This window comes from Heteronotia binoei, chromosome 9, assembly GCF_032191835.1.
Source record: "Heteronotia binoei isolate CCM8104 ecotype False Entrance Well chromosome 9, APGP_CSIRO_Hbin_v1, whole genome shotgun sequence".
NCBI classification, from domain to species: domain Eukaryota; kingdom Metazoa; phylum Chordata; class Lepidosauria; order Squamata; family Gekkonidae; genus Heteronotia; species Heteronotia binoei.
This window is the reverse complement of record NC_083231.1, coordinates 124,554,276-124,574,517: the sequence shown is the minus strand read 5'-3', so window position 1 is coordinate 124,574,517 and position 20,242 is coordinate 124,554,276. Positions and strand designations below refer to the sequence as shown.

Genomic DNA, 20,242 nt, shown 5'->3' with positions numbered 1-20,242 from the left:
CCTCTTTGCCAGAACAAAGCTGGAGTCCAGGAGCACTTTGAAGACCAACAAAGTTGGTGCTACTGGACTCCAACTGTATTCAAGGAATAAGCTTTCTTGTGCAACCACACTTCTTCGGAAACGTATACCTTGAATAAAATTGTGCTGGTCTCAATGGTGCCGATGGACTCCAAAGTTGTCCTGTTGCTTCATACCAACATGGCAGCCCACCTGGACCTGCCCTCTTTGCCAGACAGGTGCTCTGGACTGGGCTTCAGTTTTCCCTTTCTGTTCCAGCAGCTGCAGCTGGGCTTGGCTTGCTCAACCGTGGGCTGCAGTTTCCCCGGTGCCTGATATTTAACACCACTCCCATTTCTGCAGTCCCCTGAAGGCAGAAAAACCAGCGGGGAAGAGCCTCTGCTTGGCATGCAGAAGGTTCCAGGTTCAATCACTGGCAGCATCTCCCATTAAAAGGGCCAGGCAGGAAGGGATGGGAAAGACCTCTGCCTGGGACCCTGGGGAGCTGCTGCCAGTCTGAATAGACAATGCTGACCTTGATGGACCAAAGGTTTCTATACAGCAGCTGCATGAGGGGCCCACCTACTTTTATTCATTTGGAAAAGGGCCTGGGAATGCAGAAGGTCCCCAGTTCGAACCCCAGCACCCCCAGTTTAGAAGATGTGGTAAGAGGAGATCTGAAAGACCTCTGCCTAGACCCTGGGGAGCCACTGCCAGTCTGAGAAGCCAACACCGACTTTTATGAACTGAGGGTCTGCTTCAATAGAAGGCAACAACATAAGAGAACCTAAGAGAAGCCATCTTGGATCAGGCCAATGGCCCATCCAGTCCAACACTCTGTGTCACACAGTGGCCAAAAAACCCAAGTGCCATCAAGAGTGGGGCCAGGACACCAGAAGCCTGCCCACTGTTGCCCCCCCCCCCCCCCCCCCAGCACCCAGAATACAGAGCATCACTGCCCCAGACATATGAACATAAGAGAAGCCATGTTGGATCAGGCCAATAGCCCATCCAGTCCAACACTCTGTGTCACACAGCGGCCAAAAAACCCAGGCACCATCAGGAAGTCCATCAGTGGGGCAAGAACACTAAAAGCCCTCCCACTGTTGCCCCCTCAAGCATCAAGAATCCAGAGCATCACTGCCCCAGACATAACAACATAAGAGAAGCCATGTTGGATCAGGCCAATGGCCCATCCATTCCAACACTCTGTGTCACACAGTGGCCAAAAAATCCCAGGTGCCATCAGGAGGTCCATCAGTGGGGCCAGGACACCAGAAGCCCTCCCACTGTTGCCTCTCCCAAGTACCAAGAATACAGAGGATCACTTGCCCCAGACATAAGAACATAAGAGAAGCCATGTTGGATCAGGCCAGGGATTGTAAGTAGATTTTGTGATCCAGACCTAAGTGCTCTCTGTGGAACATGTGGGGAAAGGCAGTCCCTCAGGTATGCAGGCCCCTGGCCATATAGGGTGTGGAGAAACGCCATTTTAGTCAGTGGTGGTGCTTCAGTTGGCAGGGGTCAGTAAATCCCTCAGCAGGCTTTGTAGCCTTCCCCTCACTCCCCCCCCTCCCTTCCAGAGCCAAACCAACAACGCTAGGGGGAAAATCTCCTAGAGAGGCAGGAAGTGCTTTTGTTCTTGGCATGTGTGTTAGCAGGAAGAGAAGGCAGTTGGAAGCCAGCGCTCGAGCGAGCATGTGGTGAGCAATGGAGGCTCCTGCCTGGGAGGGCCCAGGAAGGCAGACTAAGTAAGTAATTCACAAGACAGGGCAAGTTTAGATCAGGGCCAGCAGGATGCGTTTATAATCAACTTTTCTTTGTATGCTGTGTGCTGTACGGGTGCTGAGCTGTGCTGTGCTGTGCTAACTTTTTAAATGCAACTGTTTTTGTTTTGTTTTTGTTTTCCCATCTTTTTCTCTTTTTAAATAAATACATTTTTACTGTTTAAATGCTGGCAGTCAATCTCTGTACCACCTAGATCCCCAGACCGCTTTAGACCACGCTGTGTTAAGAAGGGGGCCCCAGGTGAAGCGGGGAAGGCATGCAGTTGGATAAGGTGCCAATCCTCCAGGGGTGCCCCAAAGAAGCGCTGAGGTCTCTGTGAAACCCAAGTGCAGGGTGGCAGAGGACCTTGAGGCCTGGCCTCACAGCTGGAGAGGGGGATTGGGAGTCCTGTTCCTCTCAATCTGAACCCCGGGACTGAGCAGGTGGTGGCAGCGAGCCCAAGGGGCAGGAGGAGAAATAGCTCCCTCCAGGAGTTGGCGACTCCATAGGGAGCTGACGGGACCAGGTCTGAAGGCAGAATCGGGCCGGTTCCGTCACATAGGGCCTTAAAGGTAAGAACCAACACCTTGAAACGAACCTGGTATGCAATAGGCAACCAATAGGCAATCTTGTCCAACACACTGTGTCACAAAGTGGCCAAAAAAACCAAGTGTTGTCAGGAGGTCCACCAGTGGGGCCAGGACACTAGAAGCCCTCCCACTGTTGCCCCTCCAAACCACCAAGAATACCGAGCATCACTCCCCCAGAGGTAAGAACATAAGAGAAGCCCTGTTGGATCAGGCCAATGGCCCATCCAGTCCAACACTCTGTGTCACACAGTGGCCAAAAAAACCAGGTGCCATCAGGAGGTCCATCAGTGGGGCCAGGACACTAGAAGCCCTCCCACTGTTGCCCCTCCAAACCACCAAGAATACAAAGCATCACTTGCCCCAGACAGAGAGTTCCAACAATACGCTTCAGGTGCCCATGTGGGGTTTCCAAGCCTGCACTCCCCCCCCTCCCGGGGCAGCCATACCTGGCAGTTGCGTCAAAAGGCACCTTGTCTCCCCTCTCCCCCCACCAGACCAATGAGCAGCTTGGTTGGAATAACGCTTTTAAGAAATCATTTTCTAATTTTCCATCTGCAGTCCTTTGGCAGCAAAAGGCCAAATTGTTTCTCGGGCCTCTGCCAGAGGTCTCTGCCGGCAGGGGCATCCCCCTTGCTCAAAACACCGCTCGTTTTCTTGCTTTTCTCCCCCAAGCAACGTTACTGCCAAAGAGTAATCTGTAACAGAAGAGCAGAAGCAGCCCCGTTCCAGAGGGAGACTTTCAAGTCAGCAACCTCAAAAATCGGGAGGACCAGGGGCAGGAGGCGGAACCGGCCAAATAAACGAAAGCCGAGAAGTTCCCTGAAATGCTTCCACCGCTATTCAGAAGCATGAGTCAGATCAAACCTTCCATACGTTGGGCTAGATTTCGGCATTGCTTTGCCCGCATGGCCTCGGGGTTCATCCCACTGTCAAAAGGGCCATGGCACAATCACTCCAAATTTACTACCATGTAAACCGTGGACCCCCAAAAAGGCAAATCAGCGGGTTCTACAGAGGAAGTACACAACTTCACCGTTGACAATGAACAAATTGGAATGGTTCTTCTGTTCCTTGGCTACATCATCAACCCAAAAGTCTACGTTTATTGGATTTATATCCCGCCCTCCCCACCGGAGCAGACTCAGGGTGGTTCATGAAACATCAAAACAGTTCACATTACATTATTAAAACCATTAAAACAGTTAAAAAATTTTGATGCTAATATCAGTTGACACTATTACATTGTTATGCAAATGGAGACTGCAACCAAGAATCATAGAGCTGGATGGGATTTCCAGAATCATCTAGTCCAACCCCCTACACAATGCAAGAACTTCACAAATACTTCCCCCTAAATTCACAGGATCTTCATTGATGTCAGATGGTCATTTAGCCTCTGTTCCAAAACCTCTAAGGAAGGAGAGCCCACCACCTCCCAAGCCTATTCCACTGAGGAACCACTCTAACTGTCAGGAAGTTCTTCCTAATGTTGAGCCAGAAACTCTTCTGATTTAGTTTCAACCCACTGGTTCTGATCCTACCTTCTCGGGCCACAGAAAACAATTCCACACCATCCTCTAGAGGACAGCCCTTCAAGTACTTGAAGATGGTGATCATATCACCTCTCAGCTGCCTCCTCTCCAGGCTAAACATGCCCAGCTCTTTCAACGTTTCTTCACAGAACTTGGTCTCCAGACCCCTCACGATCTTCATCGCCTTCCTCTGGACCCGTTCCAGCTTGTCTATATCCTTCTTAAGATGTGGTGGCCAAAACTGAACACAATACTCCAGGTGAGAAATCAGGAGGAGGCTGGAACTAGGAAGGGCAGCCAAGAAGGAGCTAGAACAGATTCTTCTTAAGTTTAGGGATGGGTCACTGGCAGGGGACATTTTGTAGAAAAATAAGTGGCGGAGCTCATCCAGAGATTGTTATGCAGCTGCACCTCCTATTCAATGGAAAAGGTAGGTGGGGAGGAGGAGGGGGAACCCTCAGAAAGGTTCAGGAGCTGCACTCCTGTGAGCTCCTGCTGAATTCAAGGCCTGGTCACTGGCAACCACGATCAAGTGACTTCATGCCGTGAGATTCCACATCACTATGAATGGGGATGGAAGCTGAAGTAGGATGGAACCTCACAGGAAGGAGGTTGATTCATTTGAAAGGGAGGGGGGTTGTAGAAGAGTTTTATGGACACTGTGGACCACCACAAAGACAAATCAGTGGACAAAATGGAGCAGAGCGCAGAGGTGAGCGACAAGGATGATCAGGGGGCCTGGAGACCAAGAAGCCTTAAGAGGAAAGGCTGAGGGATTTCAGAATATTCAGTCTAGAGAAGAAGAGGTTGGACATTATATGCACAAACGTGGAAACAAGACAAAATACCAGAAGGTTAGGAATGGACTCTGAAAGTCATGCATTGGAGTGAAATGGACAAACTTACAAGAATCTTAAAAGAACAAGACTTAGAGAAATTTAAAAACGACTGGGGAAAGTTTCAAAAACACATTGAAAAACAATGGAACGTTAAAGGACATTTGGTGATCTTTGACAATGGTTAAATTTTAAAGAAACGAAATATGGATTACGGTTTTAAAAAATATGATTATTGGACTATGACTTTTTCATTTTTTTTTCTTTCCCAATGATTAAGAAGAAATACCGTGAAGATGGACCATAATTATAACCTTTGGGTTTTTTGGAGCAAGATTCTTTAATAGATAGAGTTTATTACCTTATAACAAATTAGATTAAATAGCAATACGGGGACGTTGGCTAAGGGGGTATGCACTGCTGGGGGTCACAAAAGGGGGGAGTGAGGTGGAGAAAATGTGATATATGTGTGCTAACATTTATTGACAAATGATGACACAATGTTACAATATATTACATTACAATAAATTGTTTTAAACACATAGAGAAGAACATATGAACCTATGAAGCTGCCTTATACTGAATCAGACCCTGGGTCCATCCAAGTCAGTATTGTCTCCTCAGACTGGCAGCGGCTCTCCAGGGTCTCGAGCTGAGGTTTTTCATACCTATTTGCCTGGACCCTTTTTAGTTGGAGATGCCGGGGATTGAACCTGGGACCTTCTGCTTCCCAAGGAGATGCTCTACCACTGAGCCACCATCCCTCCCCTGCTCTTCAGGGTCTCCAGCTGAGGTTTTTCATACCTATTTGCCTGGACCCTTTTTTTGGAGATGCCAGGGATTGAACCTGGGACCTTCTGCTTCCCAAGCAGATGCTCTACCACTGAGCCACCATCCCTCCCCATGAACATATGAAGCTGCCTTCTACTGGATCAGACCCTCTTTGGTCCATCAAAGTCAGTCTTGTCTCCTCAGACTGGCATGTCTCTCCAGGGTCTCAAGCTGAGGTTTTTCCCGCCTATTTGCCTGGATCCATCTTTTAGTGGAGATGCCAGGGATTGAACCTGGGACCTTCTGCTTCCCAAGCAGATGCTCTACCACTGAGCCACCGTCCCTCCCCTAAGAGGAGGTTGTGGGGGGTCGGGATTGCTCTCTTGAAGGATCTGAAAGACTCATAATAATGAGTTTAAATTAAGGGTGGGAAGGTATCGACTGGCTGTGAGGAAAAACCATCTTTACAGCCCGAGTTGTTCAACTACCTATACCTAGGACTTCTCACTGTACCCCATTTCATTGCCTGATGAAGTGGGCTTTTAGCACACCAACGCTGACATTCTCAATAAAACTTTGTTGGTCTTAATGGTGCCACTGGACTCCAACTTTGTTCCTTTGTGCCACGTTTGTTAGTTTTCCATCTGATTGGGACTGCAGAAAATCGAATACTGGGTTAGACGGGTGCCAAGGTCAGGCAAAACCCCCCTACCAAGTACATTTGGACTCGTGGGCCACCATAGCGCCTTCTCAGGACTTACAAGAAGGGCTCCTTTTGGCCCCAGCCTTTGCAGGAGCAGTGCCCATGGTTCCCACGGAGCTGTCCCTGGTCCTGCACATCTTGAAGGTGACCCTGGTATTTGCCCCCTGGTGGCCCAATCCCAGATCCCTCTTGGCTTTGCCCTCTGTCGCTCGGGCCAGCTTTCTGAGTCCCTGTCTAGGGCATGCAGCCTCCGTCCCCAGGTGGAACGGGGCTCTGAGACCAAAATGTTTTGATCCCTGCATGCAGATTTCCTGAAAGAGATGGAATCCTGAAGCGCAGGTCCTATTTCTAACAGCCTGAACGCTATCCTCGTGAGTGAACGGATCACGCAAACATTGTCCCTCAATCCTGATTTGAGAATTGTTAAGCCGAACAGGGATCACAGCATGGGACCCAGATCCTTCAACTGGGCCACCAGCTGCCTGTGCCTCAAGGGGAATCACTGAACAAGCAACTTAGCCAGAAGAAGAAGAAGATGATGATATTGGATTTGTATCCCACCCTATATTCTGAATCTCAGAGTCTCAGAGTGGTCACAATCTCCTTTACCTCCCCCCCTCCCACACACACAACAGACACCCTGTGAGGTTGGTGGGCTGAGAGAGCTCCCTTTCAAGGACAACTCCTACGAAAGCTATGGCTGACCCAAGGCCATTCCAGCAGCTGCAAGCGGAGGAGTGGAGAAACAAATCTGGTTCTCCCAGGTAAGAGTCTCCCAGAAGTTGCCCTTTCGAGGAGAGCTCTGCAAGAGCTATGGGTGACCCAAGGCCATTCCAGCAGCTGCAAGTGGAGGAGTGGGGAATCAAGCCCAGAATCAAGAGTCTGCGCACTTAACCACTACACCAAATTGGCTCTCATTGAAATTTAATTGAATTTTGTAGCCTGTACTGGGTGTGTAAAGAGAAAGGGTTTCTTTTGGGAGCACCAGCTTGTGGAGGGGTGAGATCTGAGTCATTATTAGCTCCTAAGAGACCAACAAGATCTCCAGGGTAGAAGCTTGTGAGAGTCAAAGCTCCCTCTGACAACGGCTTGGTGGTCTTTAAGGGGCCTCTGACTCAAACCTTGCTCATCTATTGGTGCCCCACCATTTGTTTAGCCCACCTGAGAATCCCTAGTTTGGTGCAGTGGTTAAATGCGCGGACTCTTATCTGGGAGAACCGGGTTTGATTCTCCACTCCTCCACTTGCAGCTGTTGGAATGGCCTTGGGTCAGCTGTAGTTCCTGCAGGAAATTGTCCTTGAAAAGGCATTTTCTTTCAGAGCTCTCTCAGCCCCACCCACCTCACAGGGTGTCTGTTGTGTGGGAAGAAGATAAAGGAGATTGTGAGCCACTCAGAAGAAGAAGAAGGCCGCAAATTTATACCCCACTCTTCACTCTGAATCAGTGACTCGGAGTGGCTCAGAATGTCCTATATCTTCTCCCCCCTCAACAGACACCCTGTGAGGTGGATGGGGCTGAGAGGGCTCTCCCAGCAGCTGCCCTTTCAAGGACAACTCCTACGAGAGCTGTGGCTGACCCAAGGCCATTCCAGCAGGTGCAAGTGGAGGAGTGGGGAATCAAACCCGGTTCTCCCAGATAAGAGAGCTCTTGCTGACCCAAGGCCATTCCAGCAGGTGCAAGTGGAGGAGTGGGGAATCAAACCCGGTCCTCCCTGTTAAGAGCCCGCACACTTAACCACTACACCAAACTGGCTCTGAGACTGAAGGACGGGGTATAAATCTACGGTCATCTTCTTTTATTTCCTCCCCATAGTGGGAATCCCTCCAGACTCTGCTGGGAAGCTTTTCCACCCTCCACTCACTTCCGTCAGTTCCTTCCAGCAGTCGCAAAGGCCTGCTTGGGAGGGTGGCCGCTTCCCCTTTTGCCTTCTGGCTCCTTTGCCTCTCTGGGCTGGCCTGGGAAGCTCATCAGCAGAGACAGACTGGAGGATTCCAGCCATTAATGAGCTGGGGGCAAGGGGGGGGAGGGCTGAATGCTTGGCCAGCTCATGTGTTTGGGGTGGCAGAGACGTTGTCCTGGCTGCGCGCTCTGCCGTGCTACCTGGGGCACCAAAGCACGCAAGGAATCTTGAAGCCCCCAAAGATCCGGCCGTCGTCGTCACCTCTTGCGCCGCGTGGTCCAACCGCTGCCTTCTCGCTCAACCAGCCCGGACAGGTATGTTTTTAATACACCGGCCGCAGAATTTGTGATGTGCGGGACAAACGAGGCTAGATGGTTTTCCTTATCAGGCCGGAGTTCGCAAGAGAGAACATTCGCGCGCACAGCATGAATTATTTCAGCACCTTAAATGAGCGCCTTAGAGCCTCATCCCGTACCGAGTTAGACAGCTGGGATTTGGATAGGAATCAGCCTGACTTTTGCAAATGGAATTTAAACGGGGGGTGGAGATGTACGGAAACACTCTTGTCCTGATTAATGAGGCTGCAGTTGCTTCCCCACCCCGCCACCCCCATTTGCACCAGAATGGCCAGGTTGGGGGGGGGGGGGGAGATGCTAGCAGCAAGTTCCGATAATAAGTGCTCCGTCTGCAGGAATCCCTATAAACTATCCAACTCCATATTTAAACGATTAAACCCTAACAGATTTTCCAGGATAATCTCCCATACTTGGCACGAGGATACAAGTTTCCACCCGACAACTCTCTCTTTCAGGCACTCCAGCTAACTAAGATGCTAGCAAGTTCTGCCCCTTTCCAAACAAGCGTATTTGGGGCTGGAGTTTACAAGACATGGTCATAGAAGCATAGATTCGGTTGGGACCTCCGGGGTCATCTAAGCTACAATGCAGGGAAATCACAAATACCTCCCCCCTACACACACACACACACACAAACACACACAGAGTGACCTCTGCTTCATGCCCAGATGATGGCAAAAAAACCCCTCCAGGATCCCTGCCCAAACCGGCTTGGAGAAAACTGCTGCCTGACCCCAAAGTGGCCATCAGTGTTTCCAGAGGTCGTTTTGTAGAAAAACAGGTGGTGGAGCTCATCCAAGGATTGTTATGCAGCTGAACCTCCTATTCAATGGAAAAGGTAGGCGAGGAGGAGGAGGGGGAACCCTCAGAAAGGTTCAGGAGCTGCACTCCTGTGAGCTCCTGCTGAATTCAAGGCGTGGTCACTGGCAACCACAAGATAGGTGGGGAGGAGGAGGTGGAACTCTCAGAAAGGTTCAGGAGCTGTGCTCCTGTGAGCTCCCGCTGAATCTGAGGCCTGAACGTTTCCCTGGGCATGTAAGAAAGGGCCATGAGAACGAAGCCCTGATGCAGCCTTTCTTGCCCTCCTTCTCATGATCTGCCTCATTCACAGAAGCAGCCTTGCTGTCAGATGGCCATCTAACCCCTGTTTCAAAACCTCCAAGGAAGGAGAGCCCGCCACCTCCCGAGAAAGCCCGTAACACTGAGGAACAACCACTCCAATGGTCAGGAAGTTCTTCTTAAGAGTTGAGCCAGAAAGTCTTCTGATTTAATATATTTTTAATTTAATTGGTTTTGGAGGACATCTTCAGCCCTCTGCTTTCCACACCCAGTACCTAGAACCATAAAATCATAGCATGGAAGGGACCTCCAGGGTCACCTGGTCCAACCCCCTGCACAATGCAAGGAACTCACAAACCCCTCCCCCTAAATTCACAGGATCTTCATTGCTGTCAGAGGGCCATCCAGCCTCTGCTTAAAAACCCCCAAGGAAGGAGAGCCCACCACCTCCCAAGGAGGAAGCCTGTTCCACTGAGGAATCACTCTAACGGTCAGGAAGTTCTTCCCAATGTTGAGCCGGAAACTCTTTGGTTTAACGTTGAGCCGGTTTAACTCTTTGCAACCAGCTGAATATCCCTGGGCCAAGGGAGGCCAGATTGAAGTCCACCCGGGATCGGGCCTTCTCTGTAGCGCCCCCCCTACTGTGGAACCAACTCCCGGAGGAGGTACGGGCCCTGCGATGCTTAGATCAATTCCGCAGGGCCTGTAAGACCCACCTCTTTAAAATAGCCTTCACATAAACCGAGCCAAGAAAGTCCTGTTGGATATGTTCTATGTTTTATGTTTTAATCACTGGATTTTATGAAAGATCTTAATTATAGCACCATAATCTTAAGTTTAATGTAATTTTAATGATTTTAAGGATGATTTTATATTGAAATTGTATATGAATTTATAATTGATTGCACATGGTTTTATTGTATACTGTATTCACATGTTGTGAGCCGCCCTGAGCCTGCTTGCGGGGAGGGCGGGATACAAATAAAAAGTTGTTGTTGTTATTATTATCATTATTATTATTAATTTCAACCCACTGGTTGACATTAGAGGGACAGAGTGGTCATCCATGTGCAGTCATTGCTTTTCAAGCATTTTTAGAAGCCCGCTGAAAGCTCAAACCTGTATGCAGGCAGACGAACACAACAGCAGGCCAACAGGTTGAAAGTGATGGCAGTTCAGTGGTAAAGCATCTGCTTTGCAAGCAGAAGGTCTCAGATTCAATCCCTGGCATTTCCAGTTTAAAAGAAGTGTAGATTCGTTTAGTTTCTTAGATTTATATCCCGCCCTCCCCACCAAAGCAGGCTCAGGAGGGCTAACAAGCCAAAGAAGGAGAGATTGAATTTGTATACAGCCCTGGAGCATGGAGTTCTGCCACCCAAGGCAGAACCCCAACGCATGCCCACCCAGGTGAAAGAAGAAGACGAAGATATTGGATTTATAGCCCACAATCCACTCCGAGTTTCAGTGTCTCAGAGCTGCTCACAATCTCCTTTATCTTCCACCCCCACAAGAGACACCCTGGGAGGTGGATGGGGCTGAGAGAGCTCTCCCAGAAGCTGCCTTTTCAAGGACAACCTCCGGCAGAGCTCTGGCTGACCCAAGGCCATTCCAGCAGGTGCAAGTGGAGGAGTGGGGAATCAAACCCGGTTCTCCCAGATAAGAGAGCGATGGCTGATCCAAAGCCATTCCAGCAGGTGCAAGTGAAGGAGTGGGGAATCCAACCCAGTTCTCTCACATAAGAGAGCTTTGGCTGACCCAAGGCCATTCCAGCAGGTGCAAGTGGAGGAGTGGGGAATCCAACCCAGTTCTCCCAGACAAGAGAGCTATGGCTGACCCAAGGCCATTCCAGCAGCTGCAAATGGAGAAGTGAGGAATCCAACCCAGTTCTCCCAGATAAGAGAGATCTGGCTGACCCAAGGCCATTCCAGCAGGTGCAAGTGGAGGAGTGAGGAATCAAACCCGATGCTCCCAGTTAAGAGTCCGCACACTTAACCACTACACCAAACTGGCTCCCATTGAAAACTTATCAGTGTGATAACGTCACCCAAAGGTGATGTCATCACGCCGGGCACTCGGCACTTTCCCTCCCCAGCGTTCTCCAAGTTCGAAGATTGCTGGAGATGAGAAGTGCCGTTGTTTGTCTGCTCTGAGGGGCTGCAGAAGCTTCTCCGACCCCTCAGAGCAAACAAAGAACACTCAGCGTTTCCCATCCCCAACATTCTTCAAGTTCAGAAGGCATTTGGGACAGGAAGAGATGTTCTTTCTTGGCTCTGAGGAGTTGGGGAAGCTCCTCCGACCCCTCAGAGCCAAGTAAAAATGAGTTGGAGGCTCAGGGTCGACGGGGAGGGGGCACCCGCCACCCCACCCCTGCTGGGAGCCGGTGGCCTAAATATTGGCCTAGTTCATCTCCTCCCACACACCGGCCGTGGGCCCAGTCACACCCTCTCAGCCTAACTTGCCTCACAGGGTCGTTGCGCTGATAAAATGGAGGAAAAGAAAACGATGTGAGCCCCTTTCAGTTCCCCCTCGGCAGGGTATAAACAAAGCAAATGAATAAATGACGCTGACAGTTTCATCCCCCAAAGAGCTGCTCCGGGGTCTTACCGGGAAGGCGTAGATGAAGATCCCCAGGAAGAGCAGGACGATGAAGACAAGGAGGAGGATCAGGAAGACCCACTTGAATCTCCGCCACAGGATGTACTTCAGAGTCTTGTACGGAGAGGTAAACCACAGGAAGGAGGTCTCCGGGCGCCTGCAACCACAAAGAACCCTGGGTAGGCGGAAAGCGAGATGCCCACAAGAGGATCCATTTCTTGGGATACATCAGGCAAGGCTGAGATGGACGGAAAGGGGCAGGACCCTTCTTGCCTTCTGCTAGGAAAGAATGCCTGGCCAACCCAAAGCCCTGGCAAAAACCACCCTGGCCATTGAGGGAAGGCAGGGCAGAAATCTCATAAAACAAGAGAGCCCAGTTTTCCCCCACAATACAGCTGGAATGAACTGGAAGCTCCCCTCGGTTTTCTCCCAGGTGAATTTCTCTGGAATCCTAGAATCCTAGAGTTGGAAGGGACCTCCAGGGTCATCTAGTCCAACCCCCTGCACAATTTAGGAAACTCACAGACCCCTCCCCCTAAATTCACAGGATCTTCATTGCTGTCAGGTGGCCATCTAGCCTCTCTTTAAAAACCTCCAAGGAAGGAGAGCCCACCACCTCCCAAGGAGGAAGCCTGTTCCACTGAGGAATCCTAGAATCCTAGAGTTGGAAGGACCTCCAGAGTAATCTAGTCCAACCCCTTGCACAATGCAGGAAACTCATAAATACCTCCCCCCTATTAGTGCCCCCTCATTAGTGCCCTCTAGTGCCATCATTGCAGATAAAACGGGGGGCGGGGTGCTGAAGAGGAAGTCCAGCGGCCTTGGAACAATCGGCACAGAGGCAGAAAGAGACCACCGTGACGACTGTCTCTCAGCCCTCTTCTTCCAAAGTCCCCAAGAGACCCCCTCCCCTCCAGCCAGCCAGCACCCATGAACCCTTCACCATCATCTGCACAAACAGCAAACAAGAGGCATCGGGCACACTCTATAGACAGACCGCCTTCCTCAAAGGTAGCTTTAGAGGGTCTCTGTGTTGGTCTGCAGTAGAACAGCTTGAGTCATCCGGCAGCACCTTAGAGACCAACCTGATATTGGAGTCATGAGCTCTTGAGGGTCAGAAGGGAGCTCCTACCCTGAAAACCTGGTTGTTCTCAAAGGTAATACCTGGACTCAAATCAAGACAGGTAATGTTGGTCAATGAGCCCCCACCCCACCCCACCCCAGAGCTGTGGCGTTTCCACCAGGGGTTGCTTTACAGGCTTGTCTTTATTTGCTTGTGGACAGATGGAGAGTGCCGGTTGTCAAGAACGCTTTCGAAGGAACCCGTTCTCACTGGAAATGATACTAAGGAGGGGAAGGGGGATGTTTCGTTGGTAGAGGGAAAAGGCGCTCATTGCTTCAAGCTTGTAACGGTCTGGACCACCTAATATATCAGGGATGTCAAACATGCAACCTGGGGGCCAAATCAGGCCCCCAGAGGGCTCCTATCAGGCCCCTGAGCAACTGGCTGTCATCTGCTTCCTTCTCCCTCTCTCTTGCTTCCTTCTGCAGAACAGTTTGCTTTGCAAGGCTTGCTCAATCGCACAGGAGCTACAGAGCAAAACCTCTATTTTCTCCATTGGCTGAGGCTCCTCCCTTGGGAGGACGGGGAGGGAAGCAAAGCTAGTTTTCCCAGGCTCTCTCAATCACACAGCAGAGCTACTGAGCCAAGCCTCTCTTCCTTCTATTGGCTGAGGTTCCTTCTCCCCCTCCCCTGGGGAAGGAAGGAAAGAGCCAGAGCTTCCTTTGCCCAGTTCCCTGGACCCCATGGGAGAAATACAAAGAGCGCACCTTTAAGACCAAAGAGTGCTAACGTTTTAAGCATGTTTTGTTTTTTTTAAATATATATTTGTTTTTGTCTGTGTCCTCTATAAAGTTAATATCTCTGCTACCTAATCTTAAATAGGTACACACATGGCCCAGCCCAACACGGCTAAGCCCAACCTGACATGGCCCAGCCAACAAGGTCTCAATCATGTCGGATCCTGCCCTCATAACAAATGAGTTCAACACCGCTGTATATCATACTGTCCGTGTGCCTGTGGAAACCAGTTCTACCACGACACAGTCCTGCCCTGTAACTTCTTCATTCATTGAATAAGCTTTCTATGGTTTCGCCATCATAGAGAACATCATTGATGGAAATTGTGGAGCACTTTGGCATCAACATGACCTGCCAAGTTGTCCTCTTACTTGGGATCTTCCAGCTTGGGGTTCATGTTCGGTTCGTCCCGACCCAACCCGGCTGGCCTCTCGTCCTGCTCTTGCTCGTTGACGATCTCCAGGGTCATTTCCAGCTTCCCCTGCAGAAAACAGAAGGGCACGAAATGCAGAAAAGGACAGAGGTGCAAAAACACTGACTGGAGAAAAGAACAGCTAATCAAGTTCTCCGCTTTTGCGACGTCACTAGAGGTGATTTGCAAGCTTAGGAAGAAACCTGAGCTCCCACCACCACCACAGTGCCTGTCTGAGATGGAAACTCTAGAAAAATATCCATAAAATTATCTTGCATTTGGTAGGGGTGGAAAGAACTGTCAAGTCACATCCAACTCAAGCAACATAAGAACATCAGAAGAGCCCTGCCAAATCAAACCAGGGAGGGTCCATCTAGTCCAGCCTCCCGTCTCACACAGCCAGTTCCTCTGGAGGGCCAAAAACTCCGTTTAAAAACCTCCAAAGGAAGGAGAGCCCACCACCTCCCAAGGAGGAAGCCTGTTCCACTGAGGAACCACTCTAACGGTCAGGAAGTTCTTCCTAATGTTGAGTCAGAAACTCTTTTGATTTAATTTCAACCCACTGGTTCTGGTCCTACCTTCCGGGGCCACAGAAAACAATTCCACACCATCCTCCAAAGGACAGCCCTTCAAGGACTTGGTGATCCTATCACCTTTTAGCCGCCTCCTCTCCAGGTTAAACATCCCCAGCTCCTTCAACCTTTCCTCATAGAACTTGATCTCCAGACCCCTCACCATCTTCGTTGCCCCCTCTGGACCCGTTCCAGCTTGTCTATATCCTTCTTAAAATGTGGTGCCCAAAACTGAACACAGGTGAGGTCTTACCAGAGCAGAGTAAAGCGATACCATCACATCACGTGATCTGGACACTAGACTTCTGTTGATACAGCCCCAAATTGCATTTGCTTTTGTCTTTAGTGTAGGACTTCTGGGTCAGGGTCCCTCAGGATCACTCATGTCCCTTTTCTGCGGTGTGGGTTTTCAGCCTCAGTACAGCAGATTTTTTTTTCCTGCCACAACCCCACCAGAAGCAGTTTCCCTATGCTCATGGGATTGGCCAATCTTGGGGCCCATGTACCTGGGCAGAGATAGGGTTTTTTTTTTTCATTTTTACATATAAGTTTATTTTTAAAATTCCAAGTTATACAGAACGTTGTTGGATGCAGTAGTATCCAAATAGATGAATTCCATATACAGTATAACAAAATTCTACTATGCATGAAGTACTATGGTCTATATAACATTGTAGAACATCTTATTTATCATTTAAGATAACGTCCAGTTCACCAATCCATCAACAGATCAATCAATAAAAATCTTATTAAGGATAGATTAACCGATAATTGGGCTAGAATTTCTGATTCTTAAGCTAAGAATACGGACAGGATATTTTAGAAGAAGAAGAATTGCAGATTTATATCCCGCCCTTCTCCCTGAATCAGAGACTCAGAGCGGCTTACAATTTCCTTTATCTTCTCCCCTCCCAACAGACACCCTGTGAGGTGGGTGGGGCTGAGAGGGCTCTCACAGCAGCTGCCCTTTCAAGGACAACCTCTGCCAGAGCTCTGGCTGACCCAAGGCCATTCCAGCAGGTGCAAGTAGAGGAGTGAGGAATCAAACCCGGTTCTCCCAGATAAGAGTCTGCACGCTTCACCACTACACCAAACTGGCTGAGTAGACAGTAATAAGTGTAGAATTCCGTTCATCTGTTGAAAGCTGTTCACCTCACAAGGAAAACGAGGAGCAGTTCTTTCTGAGTACACCTTCTGGGGATGGATGAAGTGATTTCATGGCCAGATGGAGCCCCACACCCCCTCCCCCGGGCTATGAACCCCCCTCTCCGTGGCAAAGGGCTTTGCCTCCAGAGGCTTACCGCAGTAATCTTCTTCTCGCCCTCTTCGGCCACGCACGGCCACCAGCCCCTCACCGTCTTCTGCTCAAAGAGAGAGACAAGTCTCGCCGGGTCATCCAGTATGTCCAAGGAGCATTTCTCTGCGGTCTTGGCCGGCTTCGCCATGCGGTTGAGATCCAGCTGGATGGAGCCTGCGGAGGAGAAAGGAACACGGGGTGCCAAGTAAGCAGGTTGACTGGGGGCAGGCAACCAGGGTCCGTTGGTTGGATGCACCTGTACATTTGGGGACAGGCAGGCCTTGAATTCAGCAACAGCTCACAGGAGCGCAGCTCCTGAACCTTTCTAACACCCCCCCATCCACATCCTCCCCACCTACCTTGTCCATTGAATAGTAGGTGCAGCTGCATACCAGTTCCTGGATGAGGAGAGCGGGCAGCCAGCCAGCCACCAGGGGCTTTGCAACGTCCCCAGCAGCCCTCATTAACCCCCAGAGAAGGCCATGCCACCCTTTCTCCACTTCTTATGCAATTTTGGCAGCAGGCAGCTTTGCTGGGGGGGTGGCCAAGGAGAGCCTCGGGTGAGTGAGGTCTGCTTGGGCTCCCTGGAGCTCTAGCCAGCCCAAGCAGGCCTCACTCATCTGGGGCTCTCCTTTCTTGCGTCAGGTTGCTTTGGGCTGAGGGGAGGCATATGCTAATGAGTTATGCTAATGAGCTCCACCACCTATTTTTCTACAAAACGACCCCTGGGGACAGGGCCGGTCCTCCCGCTAGGCAAACTAGGCGGTTGCCTAGGACGCCGGGAGGGTGAGGGTGGCAAATTGGGCTCCCCCACCCCCCCTCCTGGTGCCCCAGGCAAGCACCTCCCCCACCATTGCTGCCGCCGCCTGCCCCTCCATTCCCTTCGCCTCCCCCCCCGCGGCTCTGCAACCCCCCCCGCCTCCCCCCCAGCCATGCCTCCTCCTCCCTCCCTTCAGGAAGTGGGGAGGGGAGGAGTCAGTTGCAGTGGGGGTCGCCCTTTCAGCACGCTCTTCCTGAGAGCCCGCGGCACGGTTTTAGACACGTTTTGAGTGTTTGGCTGGGGAGCGGGGGGGGGGCTTTAAAGAGCCGGAACCCGGCGCTAGAGCCGGTTCTGGCGTTGAAAATGACACCGGGGGGGGGAGGGTACGAAGGGAGGGAGGAGGAGGTGCAGAGGGGAGGAGGGCATGGTGGTGGGAGGAGCAGCGGTGCTTGGTGGGGGGCTCCAGGCAGCGAGTCTGCCTAGGGTGCCATGGGGCATCAGGCCGCCCCTACCTGGGGACAGCTATCTCCGTGTGAAAACAGATCTGCATAGGGCGTCCCCCCTCCTTCCATAGGTGGTGGTGGTGATGGAAAGTGCCACCAGTTGCAGCTGACACCATGGGGTATTCAAGGCAGGAGACATGTAGAGGTGGCTGGCCATCGCCTGCCTCTGCACAATGACACTAGACTTCCGTAGGGGTCTCTCCTACCCTAGAATCATAGAGTTGGAAGGGACCTCCAGGGTCATCTAATCCAACCCCCTGCACAATGCAGGAAACTCACAAACACTTCCCCCTCAATTCACAGGATCTTCATCGCTGTCAGATAGCCATCTAGCCTCTGCTTCAAAACCTCCAAGGAAGGAGAACCCACCACCTCCTGAGGAAGCCTGTTCCACCGAGGAACCGCTCTAACGGTCAGGAAGTTCTTCCTAATGTTGAACTGAAAACTCTTTTGATTTAATTTCAACCCATTGGTTCTGGTCCTACCTTCCGGGGCCACAGAAAACAATTCCGCACCATCCTCTCTATGACAACCCTTCAAGGACTTGAAGATGGTGATCATATCACCTCTCAGCTGCCTCCTCTCCAGGCTAAACATCCCCAGCTCCTTCAACCTTTCCGCATAGGACTTGGTCTCCAGACCCCTCACCATTTTCGTTGCCCTCCTCTGGACCCATTCCAGCCTGTCACATCCCTCCTAAAATGTGGTGCCCAAAACTGAGCACAATACTCCAGGTGAGGTCCTACCAGAGCAGAGTAAAGCTTTTGACAGGGTTCCCCATGATGATCTAATGGGTAAGCTAGTGGAGGACTGCGGACTGAAATCTAGGAGAGTTAGGTGGATAGGGAGCTGGGCTGACCCGGCTTAGCTTCTGAGATCTGATGAATTCAGCCTAGTCTGGGCCATCCAGGTGAGGCAAAAAGACAAACAGATGATATGCCATTGCTGCCTCTGCATTGTGACCTTGGACTTCCTTTGGGGTCCCCCACCCAAGTACTAACCAGGACCGAACCTGCTTAGCTTCCAAGATCTGATGAGGTCAGGCTAGCCTAGACCATCACGGTCAAAATTAGCGGAAAGTGCTGTCATGTCTCAGTTGACTTATGGAAACCCTGTATGGTTTTCAAGACTAGAGACAAACAAGGGCGGCTTGCCCTTCCCTTCCCGTATGTAGCAACCTAGGTGGTCTCCCATCCAAGTACTAGGAAGGGCTGACTCTGCTTAGCTTCTAGGGTCAGGGCTAGCCTGGGCAAAAAGACATTCAGGGGTGGTTTGCCATTGCCTGCCTCTGCCCAGCAACCCTGGACTTCCTCCTTGGTCTCCCATGCAAGCACTAATCCAGGCAGACCCTACTTAGCTTCTAAGGTCTGATGAGACCAGGCTAGCCTGGGCCATTCAGGTCAGGGCAAGAGACATTCAGAGGTGGTTTGCCATTGCCTGCCTCTGCCCGGCAACCCTGCACTTCCTCGGTGGTCTCCCATGCAAGCACTAATCCAGGCAGACCCTACTTAGCTTCTAAGGTCTGAGTCTGAGGAGATCAGGCTGGCCTGGGCCATTCAGGTCAGGGCAAGAGACATTCAGAGGTGGTTTGCAATTGCCTGCCTCTGCCCGGCAACCCTGCACTTCCTCGGTGGTCTCCCATGCAAGCACTAATCCAAGCAGACCCTATTTAGCTTCTAAGGTCTGATGAGACCAGGCTAGCCTGGGCCATTCAGGTCAGGGCAAGAGACATTCAGAGGTGGTTTGCAATTGCCTGCCTCTGCCCGGCAACCCTGGACTTCCTCCGTGGTCTCCCATGCAAGCACTAATCCAGGCAGACCCTACTTAGCTTCTAAGGTCTGATGAGGTCTAGCTAGCCTGGGCCATTCAGGTCAGAGCAAGAGACATTCAGAGGTGGTTTGCCATTGCCTGCCTCTGCCCGACAACCCTGCACTTCCTGGGTGCTCTCTTATCCAAGTTCTAACCAGGGCTGGCCCTACTTAACTTCCAAGATCTGACGAGCAGGAACGCAAAGGAACGCAGCTCCGGCTGGCTTGGTGTCAGGGGTGTGTGGCCTAACATGCAAATGAGTCCCTGCTGGGCTCTTTCTACAAAAAAAAACCTGGTGCAAAAACAATGGTGACATCAGGGGGTGTGGCCTAATATGCAAATGAGTCCCCGCTGGGCTTTTTCTACAAACAAGTCTGCTTTCAATTTACACAGCTAACAGAAAGCACTGCCGGAGGGGGGGGGGGGGAATCCCACCTAGCCCCACCCATTTTCTATAAGCCCTTGGCAGGTGCCAGAAAAGATGCCGGCAAGTGCCATGGTGAGCACAACCAGCATGCTGGGGGCCCCTTCATTACACATAACTTCCTGCTACAATCAGCCTCACTGACGGTTACCCAGAAAGCAGAAAACACCATGTAAAGAATAATTCCAACTCCAAACGTTCTGCAGCAGACAGAAGGTTCCTGGAGCTGGCGGGGGGAACATCTGCACACCCCACCAAGATGCAAGACAAAGGAAAGCTCTCCACTCACCCAGGTAGTCATCAAAGGAAAACTTGTCATTGTCCCACACCTGGAGGACCAGCCGGGGTGCAACTTTGTTCTCTGTCTTGTCCAAACTCCAGAAATGCTCCTTCATGGACACATAGAAGTGAACAGAGAAAAGGCTTGAAGGGGGGAGTGTGTAGGTGGTGATCATTGCTGCCCCTTCTGTCCCCTGAGCTCCTTCCAGATGGAAGATG

General features: G+C 51.0%; 1 protein-coding gene across 1 annotated transcript in view; it reads right to left on the bottom strand.

Annotated features, from left to right (window-relative positions):
- Nucleotides 1–20,242, bottom strand: part of DYSF (dysferlin) — a 301,818-nt gene that overhangs the window by 9,662 nt on the left and 271,914 nt on the right. Inside the window, exons 52-55 of the mRNA XM_060247222.1 lie at nt 20,034–20,133; nt 16,253–16,422; nt 14,339–14,448; nt 12,116–12,263 (exon numbers count right to left, since the gene is read on the bottom strand). Coding sequence (XP_060103205.1) covers nt 12,116–12,263; nt 14,339–14,448; nt 16,253–16,422; nt 20,034–20,133 — 528 coding nt within the window. The remainder of the gene's footprint in view (nt 1–12,115; nt 12,264–14,338; nt 14,449–16,252; nt 16,423–20,033; nt 20,134–20,242) is intronic.